The sequence below is a fragment of the Prionailurus viverrinus genome, chromosome A1, assembly GCF_022837055.1.
Source record: "Prionailurus viverrinus isolate Anna chromosome A1, UM_Priviv_1.0, whole genome shotgun sequence".
In the NCBI taxonomy this organism is placed as follows: domain Eukaryota; kingdom Metazoa; phylum Chordata; class Mammalia; order Carnivora; family Felidae; genus Prionailurus; species Prionailurus viverrinus.
Genome location: NC_062561.1, coordinates 51,736,452 through 51,762,758, shown reverse-complemented (window position 1 = coordinate 51,762,758; position 26,307 = coordinate 51,736,452). Strand labels below are relative to the sequence as shown.

At 37.9% G+C, this 26,307-nt stretch overlaps 1 protein-coding gene across 10 annotated transcripts in view; it reads left to right on the top strand.

Annotated features, from left to right (window-relative positions):
• The first annotated feature begins 318 nt into the window (after window positions 1-318).
• The window catches only part of MYCBP2 (MYC binding protein 2), a 286,982-nt gene continuing 260,993 nt past the window's right edge, over window positions 319-26,307 (top strand). For all 10 annotated transcript variants that reach the window (XM_047853582.1, XM_047853618.1, XM_047853590.1 and 7 more), the window contains exon 1: window positions 319-921. In XM_047853582.1, the coding sequence (XP_047709538.1) occupies window positions 620-921 (302 nt within the window). In that variant the 5' untranslated portion in view covers window positions 319-619. The remainder of the gene's footprint in view (window positions 922-26,307) is intronic.

Here is a 26,307-nt window from a genome sequence, read left to right as displayed (position 1 = left end):
GGAGTGCGTGACACTCATTCTCTGGTGGTGGGACATTTCCTCTTTCTGGTCCAAGTTCTCCCACCTGGAGGGAGCCCCTTTACCTGATGCCAATAGCATGTAGCTAGCTGACAGCCTTCCCAGCGCTTTCCTTACTCTTCCTCAAGCTGCTAGTAAAACCCGGAGAAGTGGCTTTCTTTCAGATTCCTCACCACTCAACCTCCCCACACCCAAAGCCCTGAGGCGGAGGGAGTGGTGGCGAGAGGGGGGTGGGGAGGGAAAGGGGCTGGGGTTACTGAGCATGTGCGAGGAGTGGCGCATGCCCAGTGCGGCCGGCAGCTTCCCATTGCGGGTAGCCCCGGCGGTGGCAGCGGTGGCGGCGGCGGCAGCGGCGGCACCGCCTCCTCCTCACACTCCCGAGGTGGCGGGGTTAGATGAGCGGTCCCAGTAGCGGCGAGGGCGGCGCAGCGGGGAGGAGGAGAAGACGGAGGAGGAGAAGGAGGACGCTGTCTTTGTAGTCTCGTGCTGCGGGAGCCAGAGGCCGCCTCCGGAGCCGTCGTCGTTGGAAAAGGGCTGTGTGTGCGCGCGCGTGTCTGCTTGCCCGGCCCGCGGGGACGAGGCGGCGGCGGCGGCTGCGAGGATGATGATGTGCTCAGCGACTGCCTCCCCCGCCGCCGCCTCCTCGGGGCCCGGCGGGGACGGATTCTTCCCAGCCGCCACCATCTCTTCCTCCCCGGCGCCGGGGGCGCTGTTCATGCCGGTTCCGGAGGGCTCCTTGGCTGCCGCTGGGCTGGGGCTGGGGCTGCCGGCCGCGGACTCCCGGGGTCACTACCAGCTGCTGCTGTCAGGCCGGGCCCTGGCCGACCGCTACCGGAGGATTTACACAGCTGCGCTCAGTGACAGGGACCAAGGGGGCAGCAGCGCTGGACACCCAGCCTCCAGGTGCGTCTTCAGTGTCCTTCTTGCGCCACATACCGCGCGCGTGTGTGTGTGTGTGTGTGTGTGTATGTGTATGCATGTATGTATGTGTGTCTACGTACCTGGTTACTAAGCTTTCTACAAGCGCTAGATGCTGGGTGGTAGAAGCACTAACTAAGATAGGAGGGTGCGGTGGCAACAGTTTCTGCTCTGTGTGTATGTGTGACTGTCTTTGTGGGGGGTTAGTGAGAATGGGAGGTAGCATGGGATGCTAGAAAAGGTGATGGTACCAGTCGGTTATGACACGTGTGTGTGTATTGTTGAGGAAGGAGGAGAGATTGGTTGAGGGGAAGAGGGCAGTTCACGGAGAGAATTTGCAAAAGTGGTGAGGGAAGTGGCGTTTCCAGTATCTCTGCCGCAATGGTATTTGCACGTATTCTTACCCCAACCCCCCAATGGTATTCCATCCTCCACTTTCCACCTCCCATAAAAAATCTGCCTTTCACTGACGGGAGCAATGGTATAGGTTAAGGATAGTGTCATATATATAGGATGAGTTTTAGATAATCATGCTTTAGGATAAGGCATGGAGTTTAAATTTAAAAGATTTATGCAAAAGGGATGCAGATGGAGATTTATGTGGATGTGAAAGGTGTCTGATACAGATTTTTAGAGCTGTACTTTGGTAACTGGACCTTTTGGTATTCTAGAGATGTGATTGCAGCTGCACTTGTGTTCTGATGTCCCATCGGCCATTTCCCTTCATCATATGTTCTATTTCCTCTGTCACTTATAGGCTTTAGAGTATAGTGGGTTAGGGGGTTTTGTGGGGAAAGGGGAAAGCTGTAGAACTTCGAAATATGACTGCTTATACAATATTTACCTCCCACCAACTAAAAAATTTGAGTAGCTACTACATCTCATCCTAGGCTCGCTGCATCTTCAGCTTCCTCCATGTAGAAGATATTAAATCACTTTCATTTTCCTTTTCTGAAGATGTGTGTGTGTGTGTGTGTGTGTGTGTGTGTGTGTTTGCTGAGGGCTTTCCTATTGTTTTCTTTTCCTTGTCCTTACATGCCACATACCCCGAAGGATGATGACTGACTTGTTTCACCAGCTTGGCTTTGACAGTGGTAATTGGGAGTTGGCTTCATCATTTTTTTTTTTTTCTCACAGCTTCTTGCAACACATGGGAAAGCATAGTAGTATTTTGTCAAATAAGTTACAGAGAGTTTATGGTATTTATTGAATGTTCAGTGTGTTAGACAATAAAAAGATGCCCTTTTCTTTCATTATGAAAGGGACTAGGCTGTAAGTCAGGTGTTTGTAATTTACCATAGTGTACTGGGGTTCTTATCCTTTGCAGAGTTGTAAAGATGGAGCTTTGTTCACACTTCTGGGTAAACCAGTCTTCTCATGTCTATAATTGTTGACAGGATTGGGCAGTTTTATTAGATGGATGTAAATATATGTAACTACCTTCTGCTGTCCAAACTGAAGGCCACAGTGGCACAAGTCTACTTCTTGCTCATGTTTTTGAAAATAGCACAGAACCTCACTAGACAGTTTTCTGTGGTGGGTATAATTTTGAGCTGTGAGTCTCTGAATTGTGGTACATCTTTGCAGATCCCTCTCAAAGAATTTAAATTTATTTTGTATGTTCTTCCAGTCTTAGGATTTACTACTGATATATTCCTATTTTAACTTTCTACTAATATACTTATGTAACAATACAGTTTTGTGCATCTGGAACTAGATTAACAGTTTTAGACAAAATTAATGTATTTTAATCACACATATAAAATTTATGAGTGATTTTTAGTCTTTGATCCATTTTTGTACAAGCAGTCAATTACAATTTATGAAAAATTCAAGTATTTCGAGAAGTAGTCATGGAAACCAGCCTTAAGTTGTGTAATATTGCCTTCTAGTGCTTGTTTAGAACATTATTGCGTATTTTAGTTCACATTATTTTATCTAAGTCAGCCTGCAACTATCCTTTATTGAATATTTGCTTAAGAATTCAATCACATTTCTTATTAAATATGATGGGGCTAGTGGAGCTAGGATTTAGGTTGTGAATGAATAGTGTAATTATTTGAATAGGGGTACTAGTTGAGTTCGAGTAGAAGAAGAGATCTAGCAGACAGAGAAGGGAGCAAGGATAGAGGATGAAGCTCTAGTGAGCTTCAAATTTAAAGGTGTGAGAAAAGGGGCGCCTGGGTGGCGCAGTCGGTTAAGCGTCCGACTTCAGCCAGGTCACGATCTCGCGGTCCGGGAGTTCGAGCCCTGCGTCGGGCTCTGGGCTGATGGCTCAGAGCCTGGAACCTGCTTCCGATTCTGTGTCTCCCTCTCTCTCTGCCCCTCCCCCGTTCATGCTCTGTCTCTCTCTGTCCCAAAAAATAAATAAATGTTGAAAAAAAAAATTAAAAAAAAAAAAAAATAAAGGTGTGAGAAAAAGGAGACAGTAAAGGAAGTTGAAAAAAAAAAGATAAAAAGTTAAGACAGCTGTGAGACAGTGGCAGCTCTGGTCCTAAGAAAGTGGATTGAAAGTCCTTAGCAGTGTTAACTCTTTAAAAAAGTGAGAACACTTTCCAGGTCACTGATGACTGTTGAGGAAGTGGTCATAGATGTGGTGAGGAGTCATTAGGAGATGTTGGGGTAATGGAGTTGCAGGGTTGAGGGAAGGATATTCAAATATGGAAGAGTGGCTGGGAAATGTTCAGTATGTGGAGAAAGAGAAATTAAAGAAGTGAGAGAGGAGATAATTGATGTGAGAGAAGTCAGATCTCAGGGACAAGTCTAAGATGTCAGGTGAAGAGGTTAGCCATTGAATAAAGACTAGAGTTGATTGAGCGTAAGACTTACATCATATTCATCTTAGTAATCCCAATGTATAGCACAATTTTTGGCATCCATTCTGTAAATACCAAATGTCTTCTATGTGCCAGGCTCTGTTATATGTGCTGAAGACGTAGCAGTGAGCAAAACAGAAAAGGTCTCTACTCTCTTAGAACTTCCACACTAGAGGGGAGAAATAAACAACTGATAGTTTCAGGTAGTGATACGTAACTATGAAAGGAAGAAAACTGATTTCATTTGATAGATGATTTATAGTGGGGGAGCTATTTTAGGTAGGGTGGTCAGGGTAGGTTTCTTTGGCAGTAGACCTTTAAGTTGAATCATAATAATGGGAAGTCAGATCTAGAGTAAGAGTGTTTTAGGAAATTATAAAGGCTCTGAGGTGGAAAGAAGCTTGTGTTCAAGGAAAAAACAAGGCAAACGAGATAACAGTCATTGTTGAATGTATTACTGTGAATTATGTTTTAGATGTCCTGTAGAGTAGTTGAGGGATCCAAGCCTAATGGAGTCAGTGACTTTGATGGCATTCTAGTGAAGTGGTTAAGAGCTTGGACTCTGAAGCTAGTTTAGTTTTACGAGTTTATTATTATTTTTGTAATGTTTATTTATTTTGGGAGGGAGGGAAGGGCAGAGAGAGAGGAAGAGAGGTACCTCACTATCTATGCAGAGCCTGACAGGGGGCTCTATCTCATGAACTGTGAGATCATTACCTGAGCCGAAATCAAGAGCTGGTTGTTTAACCCTCTGAGCCACCCAGGCACCCCAGAAGCTAGACTGGTTTTAAAACCTGGCTCTACCACTTTTTAGCTGTGTGACCTTAGGTACATTATATAACTTATATGCTTCAGATTGTTTTAAGAAAAATTTTATTGTGAAATAATTGGCATGTAACATGTTAGTTTCAGGTGTACCACGTAATAATTCCATTTTTGTATATATTGTAAAATGATCACCACAACAGGCATAAACATCTATCACCACATACTTAAAACTTTTTTTTTTCTTGTGATGAGAACTCTTAAGATTTACTCTCTTAGCAACTTTCAAGTATACAATACAGTATTATTAACGATAGTCACCACACTGTACATTGCATTGTCATGACTTACTTATTTTATAACCTTACCTTGTGAACACCTATACCTGTTTTTACCCACCACCCATCTCTGTCCCAGCTACCAGGTTGTTCTCTGTTAATTTATGAGTTTAGGTTTTTTGTTTGGTTTTAGATTTCACGTATAGATAAGATCTTAAGGTATTTGTCTTTGCCTGACTTATTTCACCTAGCACAATGCCCTCAAGATTTATCCATGCTGTTGTAAATGGCAAGATTTCTTTTTTTATGGCTGAATCATGTTCAATCGTGTATATATACCACATTTTCTTTTTTTTCAATGTTTATTTTTGAGAGAGAGACACACACACAGGGGGAGGGGCAGAGAGAGAGAGAGGAAGACACAGAATCCAAAGCAGACTCCAGGTTCTGAGCTGTCAGCACAGACCCCCATGTGGGGCTTGAACTCACGAACGGTGAGATCATGACCTGAGCTGAAGTTGGAAGCTTAACAGACTGAACCACTCAGGCACCCCTATATACCACATTTTCTTAATCTATTCATCCATTGATAGATACTTAGTTTGCTTCCATGTCTTGGCTATTGTAAGTAATGCTGCAGTGAACATGGGGTGCAGATATCTTTTGAGTTAGTGTTTTCATTTACTTTGGAAAAATACTCTAATGAGGAATTGCTAGATCATGTGGTAGTTCTATTTTCTAATTAAAAAAAAACATTTTTTTTTAATGTTTATTTTTGAGACCCAGAGACAGACAGAGCATGAGCAGGGCAGGGACAGAGAGGGAGACACAGAATCCAAAGCAGGCTCCAAACTGTCAGCAACAGAGCCCAATGTGGGGCTCGAACCCATGAACCATGAAATCATGACCTGAACCAAAGTCAGGTGCTCAACTGATTGAGCCACCCAGGCGACCCTGTTTTCTAATTTTTGAGGAACCTCCATACTGTTTTTTCTTCCTTTTTTAAAAATTAATTAATTATTTAATTTTATTTTAGAGGGAGTGAAAGAATCCTAAGCAGGCTCTGCGCTCAGTGTGGAGCCTAAAGTGGGTCTTGATCTCACTAATTCGAGATCGTGACCTGACCCGAAATCAAGAGTCAAATGCTTAACCTACTGAGCCACCCAGGTGCCCAAGGAACCCGTATATTGTTTTCCGCGGTGGCTGCCCAGTTTACATTTCCATCAATAGTGCACGGGTTTTTCTTTTCTCTACATTTTTGCCAACACTTGTTATTTCTTGTTTTTGATCATAGCCATTCTATGTGTGAGGTAATAATCTCATCGTGGTTTTGATTTGCATTTCCCTAATGACTAGTGATACTGAGCATATTTTCATGTGCCTGTTGGCCAGCTGTATGTCTTCTTTGGAAAAATATCTTTTCAGATCCTCTGTCCATTTTTAATTGTTTTTCCTGTCGGAATATATGAGTTCCTTATATATTTTAGATATTAGCCTCTTATCGGGTATATGGTTTGCATATATTTTCTCAAATTTTGTAGTTTGCCTTTTCATTTTATTGATAGTTTCCTTTGCTGGGCAGAAGCTTTTTATTTTGATATAGTCCCGCTTGTTTATTTTTGTCTTTGTTTATGCCTTACTTTTCTTGTATGTAGAATGGGGATAATAATAATGAGGATTGTTTTGTAGCTTAAACCAATCCATATATGTAAAGTGCTTGACACATTAAGTGCTGTTAAATATTGTTGATTTCTGCCGAGAGTGAGGGGACATATGGCATTTGAGGACTTAAAGATGGGGCAAAAATCAGGTTTTATTCTAATTTTTGGTCTCAGTGACTGTGATGAATGTGAGAATAATGATTTCCTTTATTCATTGACTCAATAAATATATTTTTTATACAAATGAATGAATCAAAATTGGAGCATTGGCTTGAGGAAAAGGTTGGGCTGGAAATAAGTAAAGGAATATTTGATCGTTTCTGTATGTGAATGGCAGTATAGCATTGCATTTGGGAAGAACTATAGCTCTGTGGCTAAATTTACCTTAGAGGCAGACTGCCTTGGTTCAAATCCCAGTTCTACCTTTTTCTAAGTTGGGCAAGTTAATTGCATTTCTTTGTCTGTTTCTTTACCTATAACCTTATAGGACTATTAAAAGCACATTGTGTTAGTACAGGGTAATGTTCATTAAATGTCAGCAGCTGCCGCTGTTGTTACTATTAAAATTATATATTTAAAACTCTAATCAGCATGATATTGTAAGTTTTTCCACTCAGCAAAGAAATGGGAAAGCTGTTGGTTGAATTGGTTCAAGGTTAAAGTGTGACTGGAGGTCAAAAAAAAAAAAAAAGAAAGTGAAAGTTTGGTGACATTGATTGATCCTTCGGTAAAAAACGAAAGTGATGTCAAGGAGGGGAGTGATAGAACAGGAGATACGGAAGAGTCAGGGTATGTCGGTTGAAGTGGTAGAATAACAAAGTAGAAACAATAGAGATTATGGTTAAAGTGGGGAATTGCTTTTCTTTAAGCTAAACCCATTTAGTTCCTTTAGCTTTTTTATATCAGATGCATGGGATTTTGGTTTTAAGAGGTTAAGTAGTCAGTCCAACAAAGTTGAGGGATTACTACTTGGTGCTAACCATTGGCCCAATAAAGCTGTATAAGACATAGTTTCTACACTTGAGTTTATTATCTGGGTAATGGTGAAAAATACAAAGATGGGTACTTACAAAAGTGTTAAAGAAAATGGCATTCTGGGCTGGCGTGAAAGTATGAGCAAAAGGTGAGAAAGTACAGTTTATGTGCAGGTAATATTAAGAGTTCTGTTAGAGCTATCATGTAGGTATTCATGAGGGAGAGCAGTGGGAATTCATTTTGGAAATGGAGACTGTGGTTAGAGGGTGAGACAGCTTGAACAGCAAGGTACAAATTACATTTTATTCAGTAGACACTGATGGTTTTGAACAATAAAGAGATGTTATTGTAGGAGTATTTTAGTGATGTGGGATTGGATTAGAGTTTGTATATCTGTATTTATGATTAGGTAATAATTTGTTTCATATAGCTCTTACGTCTCTGGAATCCTGTATTTTTTTTTTTTTTAATTTTTTTTTTCAACGTTTTTAATTTATTTTTGGGACAGAGCGAGACAGAGCATGAACGGGGGAGGGGCAGAGAGAGAGGGAGACACAGAATAGGAAACAGGCTCCAGGCTCTGAGCCATCAGCCCAGAGCCCGACGCGGGGCTCGAACCCACGGACTGTGAGATCGTGACCTGGCTGAAGTCGGACGCTTAACCGACTGCGCCACCCAGGTGCCCCATGGAATCCTGTATTTTAAGGCAAAAACTGCTCGGTTGGCATATTGGTAGGTAGAAATATGAAATATGAAATAAATTAGCCCTAACTTAAGAGAAAATCTTGTGTTTAGGCTTAAAAATAAAATGAAAATGTTAACTTAAAAATACTTTTGCATTTTAAGATATTTGTTTAAAAAAATCAAGAGTAGTCAGAATACTCTTTTTAATTAAAAAACATTAAATATTCAGCTTTTTGGAGAGGAGTCAGGTTAATCAGGGTTTAATTTATGTATAATAAATTTTACCCTTTTCAAGTGTTCATTTGAGGGGGTCCCTCGGTAGCTCATTCAGTTAAGCCTCTGACTTTGGCTCAGGTCATGATCTCACGGTTTGTGAGTTCAAGCCCCGCTTTGGGCTCTGTGCTGATAGCTCAGAGCCTGGAGCCTGTTTTGGATTCTAGGTCTCCCTCTCTCTCTGCCCCTCCCTTGCTTGCGTTCTCTCTGTCTCTCAAAAATAAACATTAAAAAAAAAAAAATAAAGTGTTTATTTGAAGAGTCTTAGGACCACCACCACAGTCAAGTATAGAACATTTCCATCATTCTAAAAAGTTTCTTCAGGAAATTCCCTCCTACCACTAGCCCCTGGCTACCATGGATCAGTTTTGTGTCACTAATATTTTATCTTTTCTAGAATGTCTTATAAATCTAGCTCCTTAAGGGCAGGACCTCAGATACTGTTAGTCTCCATGTCTTCTATCCCTGTATTTCCTATAAATGGCAGTTAGGATTTAAGCTTCATTAAGTTTTGGTTACACATTTTTTAGCAAGAATATTTGGCTTATAGGACTGAGTATTACATATTGCATCCTATCCAGATGTTTTCAGGTTGTGTCACTGTTTAATAATGCTCAGTCTAATTACTTTGGCAAGATGGTACCCAGTAGATCTCTCCTCTGTAAATGTATCCTTTTTTCATGTGCAATAAGCAGGTAATCATAGGTCATAACTTCGGTACACTCACTATGAATATCTTTCACTAATGGTTTTAGCATTCTTTGATAATCCTTATCTGAGTCAATTATTTCATTAGGGGTTTCAAAATGATGATTTTTATACTTCTGTTAATTCTTTCTGTATTTTTGAGCTGGTGCTCTTCTGCGAAAAAGAGTTTCTCTCATCAACTGATGATGAACTGTGGTTCCTCCTGAGAAGGCAGGGTAAATGCTAATTCTCTCCTCTCATTAGCTAAAATAGTGTAATAGCCCAGTAGTGGTGTGGTGGGTGCTTGGTTCACCACCCAGATCCCTTTGTTCATGTACAAGTGCTCCTAGCTGTTGGGAATACTGGCAGCTAAAACTGCCGGCTAAGTCCTTTTCCAAGCTTTCCCTGAGCCAAGAGAACTGCTTCCCTCAAAGTCATGACTCTTCTGCAGGGTCAGCCTCTACCCAGTACATGTACTCTTTAGGGATATAAATCTCTGGCCCTCTTACCCTAAGGCAGAACAACCTTGAAGATCTGTCCCAACACCAGAGGTCCACATGGGATTGGCTGAGGTCTTCCTGTGACTGCATTACAATTCAGCTCATTCCTCTGTTCCATCTTACTTCCTTCACTCTCCTACAGTTGTTGGTTCAGAGGATATTCCCCAGTAAACTCCTGGTGTGCATATCTCGATTTCAGAGTCTGTTTCCTGGGGGAGCCTTACCTAAGACAGTTGTGGTGCCAGGAGTGATCTGAGGAAGTAGACTTTAAAATGGGGTTTTAGAGCTAGACCCACTGTGGGTTGTAGATGGAGCGCCAATACTAATAACCGTTGGCATACAGTGTGGCTGTGCAATTGTTAAACTTTCAGTAGTGGTGAATTGGAATGGAATTCCTGTAGAAGGAATGCACTGGTGGGTACAAATATTTTAAGCTTTTTAGAAGTTCAGGGAAGTTATTACTTACAAGGACAGTATAATCAGATGGTTGTTGATGATTGATGTTGATAGATTGGAGAAAAGCAAAGGCAGAAGGTAATTGGGGGCAAAATGAGAAAGTTAAGTTATTTCTTTAGCATTATGTAAAGAAACTCATCTTCTACAACAGAAACAAACAAAAAAAAAGCTAAAGGTTAAGGCCCAAGACTTAATTCAAGGGCAGAACTCCAGGGTGGGTTGAATTCTCAACAAGTCTTCTATGTCAGTGTCTGCTTTAGTTGGAAATGAATAGGACCCTAACTCTTCAGATGGGACATCTGAGTTGATACACTTGAAAACCTTGAAACCCCAATTCTGTCAAGCTCTTTGGGCCTGCAAAAGTGGGCTTCTTCTAGCCTAGAGGGTAGTTTCCTGGACTATGCTGCCCTTACTATTCTCATCTCTTCTCTCCTCTACTGGCTATCATCAAATCAATAACTAGAGTTAGGTCATAAGAGAGCCTAGTGGGAGATGCTGGGCCCACTAAGGTAAGAAAGGAAGTGCACATGCATGGGTATACACATGCGTGTGCTAAGTGATTCCCAAACTGCACTGAGGCACCCTGAAACACCACAGCAGACACATAGGAATACCATGGGATATTTCAGAATTTCAAAGGAAACATGTTAGCATCTGTCACAAATAACTAGCTTGAGGTTGTTCACAGTTTTTGTTCTTTTTTTTTTTTTTTTTTTAAGTTTATTTATGTTGAGAGAGATGGGGAAAGACAGAGAGAGGGAGAGGCAGAATCCCAAGGAGACTCCACACTATCAGCTCAGTGTTCGGGGCTCAAACTCATGAACTGTGAGATCATGACCTGAGCTGAGATCAAGACTCAGATGCTCAACTCACTGAGCCAGCCAAGCACCCCAAAGTTGTTCGCAGTTTTGACATTAGGTCATGCTACATTCTTTTTGGTGATGCCATATCTTTTTGAAGTTGGGTTTTTGGTAGTTGCTGTGATACAAATCAACCACTGCACACAAATTAGTGTAAAACAGAAAAGGAGGGTGGCGTGTTCAATCTGATTCCAAGTTTGAGAAGTTGTGCAGTGTTTAGCATTGTATATGTCCTGTTCTTTTTTTTTTAAATTTTTTCCTAATGTTTATTTTTGAGAGAGAGGGGGGGCGGGGGAGAGACAGAGTGCTAGTGGGGGGGGGGGTGGAGAGAGAGAGGGAGACATAGAATCTGAAGCAGGCTCCAGGCTCTGAGCTGTCGGCACAGAGCCCGACGTGGGGCTCGAACTCATGAGCTGTGAGATCATGACCTGAGCCAGAGTAGGAGGCTTAACCTACTGAGCCACCCAGGCACCCTGTACATGTCCTATTCTTAAGCAATTGTGGCTATTCAAGAACAAAATAAAAATATTTTTCTTTCAATTTATGTGTTTTTTTCCAAATGGTTAAGTTTATAGGACATAAATTCTATTACTTATTTAGATCTAACTAGTTAATAAACACTACTGTTAGGTGTTTCTTTCGGCCTATAAGTGTTGTGGAAAAATTACTGATGATGGCTATGCAAAGACCCAATAATAGACTTCTACTTATCAATACTCATTCAGCAACTGAGTTGCTGAATGTCCTGCCTGAGTAGTGGAATCTAACCATCCTCCACAGAGACCATGATTCATTTTGACTGGACTTGACACATGTTTTAAGTATGAGTTTGCCTTTACAGCTTGCAGGGGCTCAACCATTGGCTACTGTTTGAGGGCTTACAGAGTGTTTGATCCATCAGCATAAGATCCCACATGACATTTCAGAGTAAACGACCCACTTTTTTTTAGCAATCATGGGATCCATCTGTTCCATCATGCACCACATCAAGAAGTTTCTGACCAGATAGAGCAGCAAAACAATCTTTTGATGGCACAACTGATGATGATACCCTACAATTTGACATTACACCCTGCAAGGTTCCTAGCTGGAACCATTACACATGGCAATAGGAGTGACTCTGCTTAGCATCACTCTCAGTGATCCACTGGGGAATTTATGCTTCCTCTCTGTAGCTGAGCAGTAGGGGTTTAAAAGGTCCTGGCTTTCAGAAGAGAAACATTTCCAACAGAAGAAACTACAGAGTCCTGTTTCACTTTTAGGCATGGCTACCTCTGGGACTTGACACTCCATTTCTAGGGAAAGGAGTCGCCCAGGGCTAATGTATCAGATCATTGGGAGAAGGTAGAGCTGCTGTTACATGAGGGAGCTTGGGGGTTTGGCACACAGGTGATCTGCTGGGTCTCTCTTGGTACTTTCTGGTCCAGTTATAATGGTAAATGGGCATGAGCAAGGCCTGGTGACTGCCTCACAAGATCAGCCACCTGGACCAGCAGAAATGCTAGCCAAAGATGAAGGGAATCTGAAATTACTAGCAGAAAACAGGCTATAACTATCTTTTGGCCTTGAAACCATCTGAAACACAGTGGTGGGGTCTTTAGTTTGTCCTACTTTACTTCCTCTGAAAAGTTTCTCCAGGAAATAAGAACCAACCAGAATTCTGGAAGAGCTTTTCCCAGAATTTGTATGAAGCAAGTGAATCTTTGTAGTGTAATAGATGGATTGTAGTGAATGCTGTGAATTAATTTTAATAGTTGTTTTGTAGATTCTCTGGAATGTTCTAAAATCAATCATCATTCTTTCTGATTTCCGGAAATCAGAAATGTTCCTCCAACTTTTATTCCAGTGACAAGAATCTCCATAACAATGCTGAATAGAAGTGGTGAAAGTTCCATCTTTCCTTGTTCCTTAATCTGAAGAGGAAATAATTACAAATTAGTCTTTCAGTCTTTCAGTATTATGATGTAAACTGTGGGTGTTTTGATGGTCTTTCCAATTTGAGGAAGTTCTTTAATATTCCTACTTTGCTGATAGTTTTTATCATAAATGTGTTTTGAATTTTGGCAAATACCTGTTCTGCATTTGTTGAAATTATTATATGTTAAGAGAAAGAAGGGAAAAATTGAATTAATTTTTGAATGTTAAGTCAACCTGGCATTCCTGGTATAAAACTTTCTCCCAATGTGATGTATTGTTGAATTTGGTAATATTTTGTTAAGAATTTTTGGGTTTAGATTTATGAAGGGTATTGTTCTGTTAATGTCTTTGTCAGGTTTTAGTATTATAGGTATTCTTGTCTCATAAAATGATTTGGGCAATAATCTGTATTTTTAAAGGAGTATTTTTAAAGTTTCCATGAAATTGGTCTCATTTCTTTTTGAATATATGATAGAATTCATCAGGGATACCATCTGAATTATCTTTTGGGATGCTTTTAACAAATTTAGTTTCTTTCTTTAATATATATAGGGATATTCAAATTTTTTATTTCTTATGTCAATTTTGGTAACTTGTGGTTTTAGAAAAATTTGTCCATTTCATCTAAATTGTTGAACATTTTGGCAGAAAGTTACTCATAACATTGTTCTAGTATTCTTTTCTATGTGGCATTTGTGGTGATAATCCCTTTTTCATTCTTCATGTTTGAGTTTTCTTTTTTGTTTGATCAGATTAGCCAGAAGTTTCTCAATTTTGTTTATAAGTTCAAAGAAACAACTTTTGGCTTTATTAATTTTCTCTATTACTGATTTACTTTCTACTTTATTGACTTTTCTGTTATCAGTATAACTTCTACTTTGAGTTTACTCTTTTTTTCTAGTTTTTTAAGGTGGAATCTTAGGTCATTGATTTTAGACTTCTAACACAAGTATTTAAAACTATGAGTTTTCATCTAAGCACTGCTTTAGTTGAATCCCACAGTTTTGATATTCTGAATATTCTTTGTCATTTAGTTTAAAATATTTTCTAATTTTTTTAAAATTTTATCTTTGATCCATACATTATTTAGAATTGTTTTATTTAATCTTAAGATATTTTGTGTTTTCTTATATATATTATTGTTAATTGCATTCTGCATATTTTGTATGATTTCGATCTTTTAAAATTTATTGAGATAAGCCTTATCTCCTAGGATATGATCTACCATGGTGATTATACCATGTATACTTGAAAAGAATGTATGTTCTGCCATTTTTGCACATAGAGTTCTGTATTAATTAGTTCAAGTTGGTTGGTGGTGTTATTTGGATCTTTTATGTCTATACTCAGTTTTGTCTAGTTCTATCAGTTTCTGAGTGGCAGGTATTGAAAATATCTACTCTAATGGTAGATTTGTATTTGTCCTTTTAATTTTCTCAGCTTTTGCTTCATGTACTTTGGGGCTCTGCTTTAGGTACATTTATGTGAATAATTATTAAAATTTCTTGATAGAGGCACCTGGGTGGCTCAGTTGGCTTAAGCGTCTGATTTTGGCTCAGGTCATGATCTTCAGGTTTGTGAGTTCAAGCTCCACGTTTGGCTAGCTGCTGTCAGCCCAGAGCCTGCTTCAGATCCTCTTTCCCTCTCTCTCTGCCCTTCACCAGCTTGTGCTCTCTCAAAAATAAATTAAAAACATAAAAAAAAAACCCACTTCTTGATAATTATTATTTTATTTCATTATGATACATCTTTCTTTATCCTTAGTAATACTCTTTGTCTTGAACTTATTTAATATGATATTAAAATAGTTTCTCCAGCCTTTTTATGCTTACTGTTTGGATGGTAAGTTTTTTCCCATGTATGTACTTTTGAATTATCTGTATTTTTATATTTAAAATTTCTCTCCTTTAGGCAGCATATGCTGGGTTTTGCTTTTTTTTTTTTTTTTCTTTTTTCAACTTGCTCTGTCAATCTTTGGCTGTTATTTGGAGAGTTTAGATCATTAATATTTAACATAATTAGTGATATGGTTGGCTATCATTATATTGTCTTATGTTTTCTTCTTTGTTTTTCATTCCTCTGTTTTCTGCTTTCTTTTGGATTATTCTTTGGTATCAATTTTAATATATCTATTGGCCTTTTTGGGTTTATCTTTTTGTATTTTAATTACATTATGTATACCTAACCTTTCACAGCCTACTTAGAGCTACTGTTGTACTGCTTCACTTAAAATAGAGAAACCTTGCAGCCATACAGATCGTTTTCCCCCCTACTTCGTTACTCCCCCCCCTTTATGTTATACTTGGCATATATGTTTATGGCTGCATGCTTTGAAAAACTCACCACTCACCATACAGTATACTATTTTTTGCTGACAATAGGCATAATATTTTAAAGAACTTAAAGGGAAAAAGTAGTATTTTGTGTTTAGCTGTATATTTACTAATCCTGTTCTTCCTTCTTTCCTGAAGGTGCCACATTTCCTTCCAGCCTGAAGTACTTTAGCATTTCTTGTACAGCAGTCTGCTGGGGATAAACTTGTCTTTGTTTTTCTTCATCTGAGAATGTCTTTATTTTGCTTTCATTCCTAAAGGATATTTTAGGTGGATGTAGGATTCTGCGTACACTCTTGTTTTCTTTCACTATTTTAATGATGGTGTTCCACTGTCTTTTTACCATTATGATTTCTGATGGGAAACTTTTGGTAATTTGAATCTTATTCCCTTCTGTGTAGTATGTCATGTTTCTCTGCTTTCAGGAATTTTTTTGGGTTTTGGTTTTGATTTTCAGCAGATTGATTGGATGTGTCTAGTCATTATTTTCTTTGAATTTAGCCTCTTTGAAGAACACTCAGCTTCTTGAATCTGTAAATTTGTCTTTCACCAAATTTGGGATGCCATTGTTTCTTAAAATATTCTGCCCGAATGTCTTCCAAGATTCCGATGACAATCAGCAGTAACATTTGAGATTGTCCTACAAGTCTGTTCGTTTTTCCTTTAGTGAGCCGCCTCTTAAATTTTTTTTTATTTTATGCATTGTATTTTCCAGTTTAAAATTGGACATTTGGTTAATTTTTAAAATAGCTTCTCTATGTCTTCTGAGGGATTTTTTGTTCAAGTGTGTGTGCCTTGACTTGATGGAGCTTATTTACAGTAGTTGCTTAAAAGTATCATTGGATAATTAGAACATCTGGATCACCTCAGGGTTAGCACCTGTTAATTGTTTCTTCTCTTGAAATTAATCACATTTTTCTTGCTTTTTTACATTGTGAGAATTTTGGATTATATCTTGGACATTGTGAATGTTATGTTTTATAAACTTGGGGGCTTCTTATAATTTAGGAAAACTTACATTTTTGTTGTTTCTTTTAGCAGACTGTCAACCCATTTAGGTTCAGACAGCAAATTTGGTCTTGCCTTCTGTGGGTGGTGCTTCAAATCTCAGTTCAGTTCTGAGTCTATAATAGAAGGCTGACCTGTACCTGTATGGCTCCAGAGTGAGCCCAAGACTTGTATTATAGACAGAATTAGAGGATTCCTTTCTTTCATTTTTCTCTTTTTTGGGATTTCCTCCCCATTCTCCAGTACTCAGGAGCTCCTTTCCTTAATTCCTCTGGCCAGAAAGAAAAGAGGAAAGGAGAAAAAGGAAGAGGAAAGAGAAAGGAGGAAAAAAGAACTGAACTGGAAGCTCACTCTCCTGGGGGTTGCTTTTCTAAGTTTAACTCCACTTTTGGAGCTTTTGTTTGCTTTTCAGAGTTGTCAAGTAATTTTTTCTTTTTTCTTTCTTTTCTTTTTTCTTTTTGAATTTTGTCCACAGTTTTTAGTTGTAAACAGTGAGATGATAGCCTGTATTTGGGTTTATGCCACCATACTGGAACCAGCATTCTTTCTCTGACTGCTTTTAAGATTTTTCTCTGTATCTTTGATTTTTAGTAATCTGACTATGCTTTGCCTAAATAAGGTTTTTATGTGTGTGTGTTTAACTTGTGCTTGATATTCATTTGAATTTCTGAGATCTGTGTGATAATTTTTATTTAATTTGGCACATTTTGGCCTTTACTTCCTCAAATATTATTTCATACTCAGTCTATCTTATTTCCTTCTGGGAGTCCAGTTATTCACATATGAGGCTGTTTGATATTGTCTCATAGGTGAAGGGTCAGCAAACTTAATTCTGTAAAGGGCCAGATAGCACAAAGTATTTTGGCTTTGGGGCAGTACTGTCTCTGTTGTAACTCTTCAACTCTTGTTACAGTTTGAAAGTAGCCATAGGCTCCATAAATAATGTAAACAGATGAGCATGGCTGTGTACCAGTCTAACTGTATTTACAAAAATAGGTGGCAGACTACATTTGGATTATAGACTAATTTCCTATGTAGACTGTTATAGTTGCTGCAGCTACATTGTGAATTTGGGGATAAAATCAAACAAGTGCAAAACACAAATATTAGCAAGAACTAAAGTGTGGGGAACTGTGTGAATGAGAATAAGGGCATAGAAGAGACTAGAAACATGTTGGGGCCAGATTATTATGTCCAAATATTGCTTTATTTGAGAACAGTAGTGATAGAGTTAAACTTTGAATTTTCAAAAATATCTGTGGTAGCATTATAGAGGATGAAAGGTGCAGATCCCCAACTCAAGACTAGCTTTAAAGAAACATTTGTAGTGGTTCTGACAAGTGATAATGAATCTTGAGAAAAGGCAATGGGAATAGAGGAATTGGTGGATTTGAGAACGTTTTGGTGTTAGGATGAAGAAAGAATGATAGGTGCAACATGTGCTAGATTTCAGGTATAGAAATAACAATGCCTTTTCTCTAGATAAGAAGAGAGAAGAGCTAGTTTCTCAAGAGTCTATTCTTGGTACCCTTTTCTCTAAGTTTCTTCCTTGATTATTTCAGTCAGTCCTGTGATTTCAATTTTTGCCTAATTGTTTTTACTTCCTGGTGTGTGGTTTATAGCTAAAAGCTTTTCCTTGATCTGTATTTTGAAAAGTCTGTTGCTGGGAGTCTCTTAATCCTGTCTCATACATTATGTTCAATATATTCTAAGACTCCTCATGAACATACCATCACTTATAAACTGCCTCTTTTTCTGTATATTAGCTAAATTTTAGCTAGATAGATGGCTGAGACATCATCTTAAAGTTCACATTAAGAGATCATAATGACCTAACACCCATTCACCCCCACCTCCGTTTCCCAGAAGGCAGGGAGAAGTCACATTTTAGTGGGAAAGTAAATTGAGTTTAGGTGGAGAAAGGAGTATTTAGAAATCAGTATTTAAAGGGAAGAAAGGAAGATGGTAGCTTGAGGAAGGAAACACAGAGTTATCTTTTGAATTTTTTTTTTAACGTTTATTTATTTTTGAGACAGAGAGAGACAGAGCATGAACAGGGGAGGGGCAGAGAAAGAGGGAGACACAGAATCTGAAACAGGCTCCTGGCTCTGAGCTGTCAGCACAAAGCCCGACGCGGGGCTCGAACTCACAGACCGTGAGATCATGACCTGAGCCGAAGTCGGACGCTTAACTGACCAAGCCACCCAGGCGCCACCAGAGTTATCTTTTGCGTAAGAGACACTGTAGTAGATGTTATTAGTGCCCAAGCCATACCTCTTTGGCACTCATCTCTATGCTACTTATGTGTATGACTTTCTGCCTGAGAGCTTTCATACTGGCCATAGAGACATTCTTGGCTTATGGGAAGGGCAAACCAGAAATGTCAGAGTTAATGCCTTCAGAAAGGCGTTAAACCAATGATTGGATGAGTAGTTCGTGGAAAAATACCTTATTTTTCTCATTGTTCAGTTTGGGTAACTGGGCCATGTTCAACACCATCTACCAGAGTTCTCCAGGAGAATCATGCTCTACTTACCCTTCAGAGTAAATGGCTAATGCACTCTTTACTTACTGCCTTCTTTACCTTATCTTACTTCTGATCCCCCCCCACCAGTGGTTTACCACCAGTGGTAATACAATTACTTTTATTTTTATTTTATTTTTTTTCAATATATGAAATTTATTGTCAAATTGGTTTCCATACAACACCCAGTGCTCATCCCAAAAGGTGCCCTCCTCAATACCCATCACCCACCCTCCCTCCCCCCATCAACCCTCAGTTTGTTCTCAGTTTTTAACAGTCTCTTATGCTTTGGCTCTCTCCCACTCTAAACTCTTTTTTTTTTTTTTTCCTTCCCCTCAAAACAATTACTTTTAAATGAATCCTTGAATCAAGTCTGCTTCTGGGGAAACACAAACCAACGTAGTCACTTTAGCACAGTAATAATAAGAAATAAAATTTGTTAGTACTTATTTTTTTAAGCATTTATTTTGAGAGAGAGAGAGAGAGAGAGAGAGAAAAAGTGCTAGAGTATGCGGGGGAGGGGCAGAGAGAGAGAGGGATAGAGAGAATCCCAAGCAGGCTCCTGCTTAGTGCAGAACCCAACTTGGAGCTCAATCTCAGGAACCGTGAGATCATGACCTGAGCCAAAATCAAGAGTCTTATGCTTAACCAACTGAGGCCACCCAGGCATCCCTGTTTAGTGCTTATTAAATACCAGGCATAATTCTAAGTGCTTTATAATCCAATGAGAGAGGTACTGTTTTCACCCTATTTTGCAGATCAGACAACTGAGGCAGAGAGGTTAAGTAACTTTCCCAAGATCACGGCTAATAAATGACACAGCCTGCTTTTGAACCTAGGCCATTTGTCTCTAAATTCTGTACTCTTAACCTGGTAGACTGAGGGAGAAGGGCAGGAATAATGAACAAAAAAGAGAATGGGGATAATTTATGGAGTAAGGGCCTTGTAGAGAACATTTCCTGCTGAGTGAAAGGAAAGTAAAAGGAGTACTTTCATAATGATGTCCCCATTTAAGAAGTAAAGAAGAGGGTTAGATGATCTAATCTGAATAAATGGTTAAGGAGTGGAGTTTTGAAGTGGCAAGAAAAGTTGTCAATTTTTATGGTAGATTACCTTCATTATGAGAGAACATAACTGGCTCTAGACCAGCATTGTGATGATCTTCAGAAACTATCAGTAGTTATGTTTAGGGTTGTTACGGATTATGGCAAACAAGGTTTGTAAAATACCAATATAGAAATAAATATAGAATATAAACAAATAACTCTCATAAGACATACTATACGTACTAAAGATTTAAAGGACAGGAAAAGGAGCTAATAAAGAAGATTGAGAATCATCATCAAGAGTTGAAGGAGCCCTAAAATAGGGGTTGAAACCAAAGGGTAGAAGGAAGGTATTTAAAGTAGACTGTTTGACAATACTTATAAATGGAAGAATGTGAAGGATAAAGACTGAAGTTAGGGAGTTCAGTAGGCAACAAGGAAGTTTGTGGAAGTCTCCTATACATGTAGGAGCTTGAAAGTAAGGGATTGAAAAAATTCATGACAGTTTTTTCCTAAGAAATTTAGTGATGAAGAGAAATAGAGAATCAAATAACTTTTATTATTATTATTTTTTTCCCATTTGGAGGAGGCTTCTAGGGTTAGAAGTCATAGGTAAAAGAGATTAAAGAGTGAACAAAGAATGGATGTAAGTAGTTGAGTGAAATTCCAAGGATGGTGAATGAGATGGAGTCCAGTGTATGAGAAGTGTACTTGGATGGAACAAGGGCTTTCTCTTTTGGGATGGTGGGAGTTGAAGGAGGAGGTTGCCTGAAGGGCACATTTTCAACCTTTTTATCTTTCTGTGCTGAATTCTAGATACTTTTTTCCCAATCTCTTCAAATTCTTTATTCACCTGTGTCTGATATGCTGCAAACCTACCTAGTGAGTCTTTAATTTCAGTTATTTTTCATTTTCATACAAGTTTGATTAGATTCTCTTTTATATATGCTATATTCCCCATACGCTGCAGATATTTTAGGCTTTTATTTCTTTGAGTTTGGTAAACATAGTTGTATCTGAAAATTTCACCTGCACTTTGTTCTGGGTCTTTCTGTTGTCTGTTTCTGCTAGTTTTCATTATGCCTTGTGTCTTTGTGGGCCTGCTTATTTGACTGCTGTCATTACCCTTGTGGTAGCTCTCTGAGACCTGGGGTGAATAGATTGTCTTTAGAAAGTTTTACAGTTGCTTCATGGCTTGAGTTTTTCTCACCCACTTAGCCTGTGTGTACTTATGGCATAAATCTGAATGAGGCATGGTCTAAAAGTCCTAACTTTTCAGAGACTTCTTTCCTCTCACCCTCTTTTTCTTATATTCCTCTGCCTACTGCCAAGGTGCTTTTATTTATAGTTTTTATCCCCCATCCCCAACCCCTCCCCATATGAAGACTTGTAAATAGATCAGGAGACTGAAGCTATATATAGGAAATCTGTTTGCATCTCTCCCCTAGATCAGTTTGAACTGCTAAAATCTCTTTTCTTATTACTAATTATCAGCCTAGGTTAAGTAAATAAAAGTTTTCTACTTAGTAATCAGACTACTGTTCTCCCTAATTTATTTAGTGATGCTTTAACACAATAATGAGAGTATCATTACATTAATTACACAGGAGAAATAAGTCTGGCTTATATAGAAAAGCTTCAGTTTACATAATATAGTGCTTTAAAATTTGTTGATTTTTAAAAAATTAGTGTTGTATCTAGTGACCTGGGTAATTCACTTATTATTTGTAGATTACTTTGTACTTTCTATAAACACAGTTAGGTTATCTACAAGTAAAAATGCTTTACTGTTTTCTTTTTAGCCATTATGACTTTTATTTCTTTTCCTTGGCTGACTTACAGATGAAGTAGTTATCAGATTTAGTAATTAACAGATTACTTTTTTTTCTTCTTACTGAGGAGGCATTTCATCACAAACAGTTGAGTTTTATAAAATACTTTTTCTTTTTCTCTTGAAATGGTCATATTTTTTCCTTATTTTGTTATTACGTTGAATTACATTGATTAGATCTTACATTTTATCTATCCTTTTTATATGTTGCTGAACATTAGAATTATTTTTAGATCAGTGACTTTTATGTCACATTTTTAATTGAAATGTAATTTATGTATCATAAAACACACCATGTAAAAATATACAAATCAGTGGTTTTAGTATATTAACAAAGTTGTACAACGAGAATAGTTTTCCTCACCCCGAAAAAGAAATCCCATACCCATTAATAGTCACTCCCCTTATCTTTTCCATCAGCCCCCGGTAACCACTAATCAGTTTCCTGTTTCTATGGATTTGTCTAATTTGAACATTTCATATAAATAGAATCATACAATTTGTGACCATTGGTGGCCTTTGTTTCTTTCACTTAGCATAGTGTTTTCAAGGTTCATCCATAATGTAGCATGTGTCTACTTGTTTCTTTTTTATGACTGAATAATATTCCATTATATGGATGTACCACATGTTGTTTATCTATTGTCAATTGATGAACATTTGGGTTGTTTCCACTTTTTGGCTATGTAGTATTTTTTGCTTCTACATTCATTGGAGATATTGGCTTAAAGTTTTCTTATTTTGAAATATTCTTTTCAGATTTTGGTATCAGAATTATGCTAGTCTCATAAAATGAGTTGGGGAAAGTTTCTTTTTATATTCTAGGAAGAGTTAGTTTAAGATTGAAGTTGTTTGAAAGAATGTACCAGTGAATTAAGTGTTTAAAGGAATTCACTGGTGAAGCCACTGAGTCTACAGTTTTCTTTGTGGGAAGATATTGGTTAGGGGTTCAGTGTCATTAACAGAGAGAGGACTATTCAGATGTTGTATTGTTTTTCCTTGTTTAGTATTGAGAAGTTATATTTTGCAATGGAATTTGTCCTCATATTTAAATTGTGAAATTTATGGGCAGCATCCATAGTGATGTCCTCTTTCTTATTTCTCATATGGGTAATTGTGATTTTATTTTTTTCCTGACTAGTTTTGCTGGAGCAGTCTTGTATTAATCTTTTCAGAGAACTAGTTTTGGTTCCTTGATTTTCTCTATTGAATGTCTGCTTTCTATTTTAGTAATATCTGTTCTTTCTTTTGTTTTCCTTTCTTTACATTCTTTATGTGCTTTTGTTTTTCTAGTTTCTAAAGTTGTATGCCTAGCTCATTTACTTTCAAAATTTCTTTTTTCATTATATGCATTTATATCTTTGTAAAAAGCTGTACATTTTCCCTGAGCACTACTTTAGCTGCATTTCACAAGTTTTGATATGTCATATGTCATTTTTATTTAATTGAAAATATTTTCTGATTTCCATTTTAGCTTTCCATTATAGCTCTTTGACTCATAGGTTATTTAAAACCTGTTTTTGTTTTTGTTTTTTAAAGATTTTAAAACATTTGGGAATATCTTAGTTTTCTTTCTTTTGGTTTCTAACTGTTCTGTGATGATAATCATAGTCTTTAGAAATTTGTTGAGACTTGGTTTGTGGTTCAGCATACTGTTGCCTATTTTGGTAAATATTCTGCTTACATTAGAAAAGAATGTGCATTCTTGGGGCGCCTGGGTGGGTCAGTTGGTTAAGTATCCGGCTCTTGATTTCTGCTCAGGTCATGCATGATCTCCTGGTTTGTGAGTTCCAGCCCTGCATCTGGCTGCATGCTGATAGTTCAAAGCCTGCTGTGATTCTCTCTCCCCTTCTCTCTTTCTGCGCCTCCCCTGATGGTGCTCTCTTTCTTTCAAAATAAATAAATAAACTAAAAAAAAAAAAAAAAGAATGTACATTCTGCAGTTGTTAGGTGTGGTTTTCTATGTATGTTAATTAGGTTGATTAATCATGTTTTAATGTCTTTCTATATCCAAGCTGTTTTGTCCTCTACTTCTTTTGTCAATTAGAGACAGGTATGTCGAAATCTACTCTTTTGATTGTGAATTCATCCTTGTCCTTTTACTTTGCTCAATTTTGCTTCATGTGTTGTGAAGTTATGTTGTTATGAGATGCATTCAAATTTGGGATTGCTAGGTTTTCCTATTGAATTGACGCAGTTAGCATTATGAAATGCTCAGTTCATCTCTAATAATACTTTTAGCCTTAAAAATTAATTTGTCAGGGCACTTGGATGGCTCAGTCAGTGAAGTATTCAACTTTGATTCAAGTCACGATCTCATGGTTTGTGGGTTTGAGCCGTGCGTCGGGCTCTGCACTGCCAGCGTGGTGCCCTCATTGGATGCTCTGTCTTCCTCTCTGCCCCTCCCCTGCTTGCATACTGTCTCTCTCAGTTTAATAAATTTAATTAATTTGTAAAATACTAATATAACCATACCAACATTTTTTGCAAGGGCGGTCACTGTGTTCAGGATATTATCTTCTCCATTTCTTCTACTTTAAGTCTGTGTCCTTTTTAAAATTGTGACATAACAATTATTAAAGGAAGACCTTCCCTTGTATTTCTTATAGTGTTCGTATGTTGACAATGAATTATGTCAGCTTTTGTGGTCCTAAAAATATCTCTATTTTTATCTTCATTTTTAAAGGATATTTTTGATAAGCACATAATTCTAGGTTGCTACCCACTCCCCTCTCTGTCTGCCAGCACTGTTCAACACAGAGAATGGAAGCTATCAATCTTATTGTTGTTCCTTTGAGTGCATCTTTTTTCTCTTGTTGCTTTTAAGATTTTCTCTTTATCCTTTGTTTCAGCAATTTGACTGTGCCCAGCATTTGGTTGCTTTAGTGTGGTTTTCTTTGCATATTCCTGCTTGAGATTTCCTTGAGTTTCTTGAATCTCTGAGTTGATTTCTTTCCTCACTTTTGTAAAATTGTCATTAATTATTTCTTCACATATTGCTTTTGTCCATTCTTTTTTTCTCTGTCTTGGATTTCAATTACATGACTATGAGACTATTTGACTGTGTTCCACATGTTTCATACTTTCTGTTTTATTCATCTCATTCTTTTCTCTGTGTTTGAGTTTGGATATTTTCCCTTGGCCTGTCTGTAAGTCCATGAATCCTGTTTTCTCTAGTCTATTCTGCTCATAAAATCATTTGACAAGTTCTTAATTTCAAATACTTACTTTTCAGAAAATCCACTTGCCTTTTTTTTTGTAAGTTCTGTTGAAAATTACATCATTTCATTCAATTTTTCCATGTTTGCATCTATTTTAAATCCTTGCCTCTTAACTTCAGTTACCAATTATCTAGAGTCTGCCTGATTGTCTGGTTTTTTCTTGGGATGATCTGTCACATTATTTTGCTTCTTTATGTATCTCTTAATATGTATGCTATGTGCCTAACGTTATGTGTAAGAGAACAGTTGTTTTCTTTCAGAGAGGTTTGCTATTTGCTCTGTTGGTCAAATAGGATGAGATGTTGACAATCTCAGTCCAGTCATGGATTAAGTAGATTCCTCCCTCCACTGGGATTCTGTCTTCTAGACATTGGGAGACTGTGGGAAATTGACTCTGTCCTGCTGGCCCAGCTTCCCTATCCTTAAGCATCCCATCACTAAGCTTTGTATCATTGGGGAAACTGGCTGAGTATTTGAAGCCTTTCTAGATTTCCAGTCTCATTCTAGTTAAAGCACCACTAATTCCTGGTTTTCTTCAGCAGAGTTCCTCTGTTTAAACTAAGTTCAATTTGACCTCACTTGTACCCAAACTTTGCTAATACCCCCATGGAAGAAAATGCCAATGGTCTGAGCTCACCCTTGAAGTGCTCTTTCATCTCTGGAGTTTTAGTTCATCTGCTCCTTAATTACTTCCACAGCATTCCTATGCTAGTCGAGTTTTTTCAAGGAAAAGCAATGCTCTAGTATCTTATTTTACGGAAGTGGAAGTCAGGAGTTTATCTTTGTGAAATGAAAAGGCAGATAATTTTAAGAATGCTTATTTATATTAGCATACTGACTATTTTGAATAGTTTTATTTGTGTTGCATACTAATAGTTATTTTTTTTCTTTCTGATATGAGCCTGTTTATCAAAATACGCTCTAGTTCAGGGGTCGACCAACTGTGACACACAGACCAAATTGGTCCAGTGCCTGCTTTGTATGGCCTGTGAACTAAGAATGGTTTTGACATTTTTAAAAGCTTAAAAACAATGTTTTGGGCACATAAACATTATATAAAATTCAAACTTCACTGTCCTGAAATAGTTTGGAATATAACCACACTTGTCTGTTTATGTGTTGTCTGTGTCTGCTTTCAGGCTATAATGGTTGAGTAGTTGCAACAGAGATCCTATAGTCTACAAAATGAAAAATATTTATAATCTAGCCCTTTACAGAAACAAACAAAACAAAAAAACAACTTGCCTATTCCTGCCTCACACCAGGGATTTTTCCTTTCTTGTTACTAAGGGAAATTAAACAAAAGTTTGAAATCTTATCCCAGAAGTTTTTTGAATTTGGATTTATTAAAACTCTAGTCATCTCAGAAATCATCACCTTCATCGTTTTATTTTACAGACGAAGATACAGATTCAGAGTGAGAGACGAGACATTTTTAAACTAAATTATGACTAATTTTTGTTTTGTTGGAAAACAGATTCTGTAATAAGCTGGTATAAAAGCTAATGATCTGTATCATGGAACAACTTGCAAAAT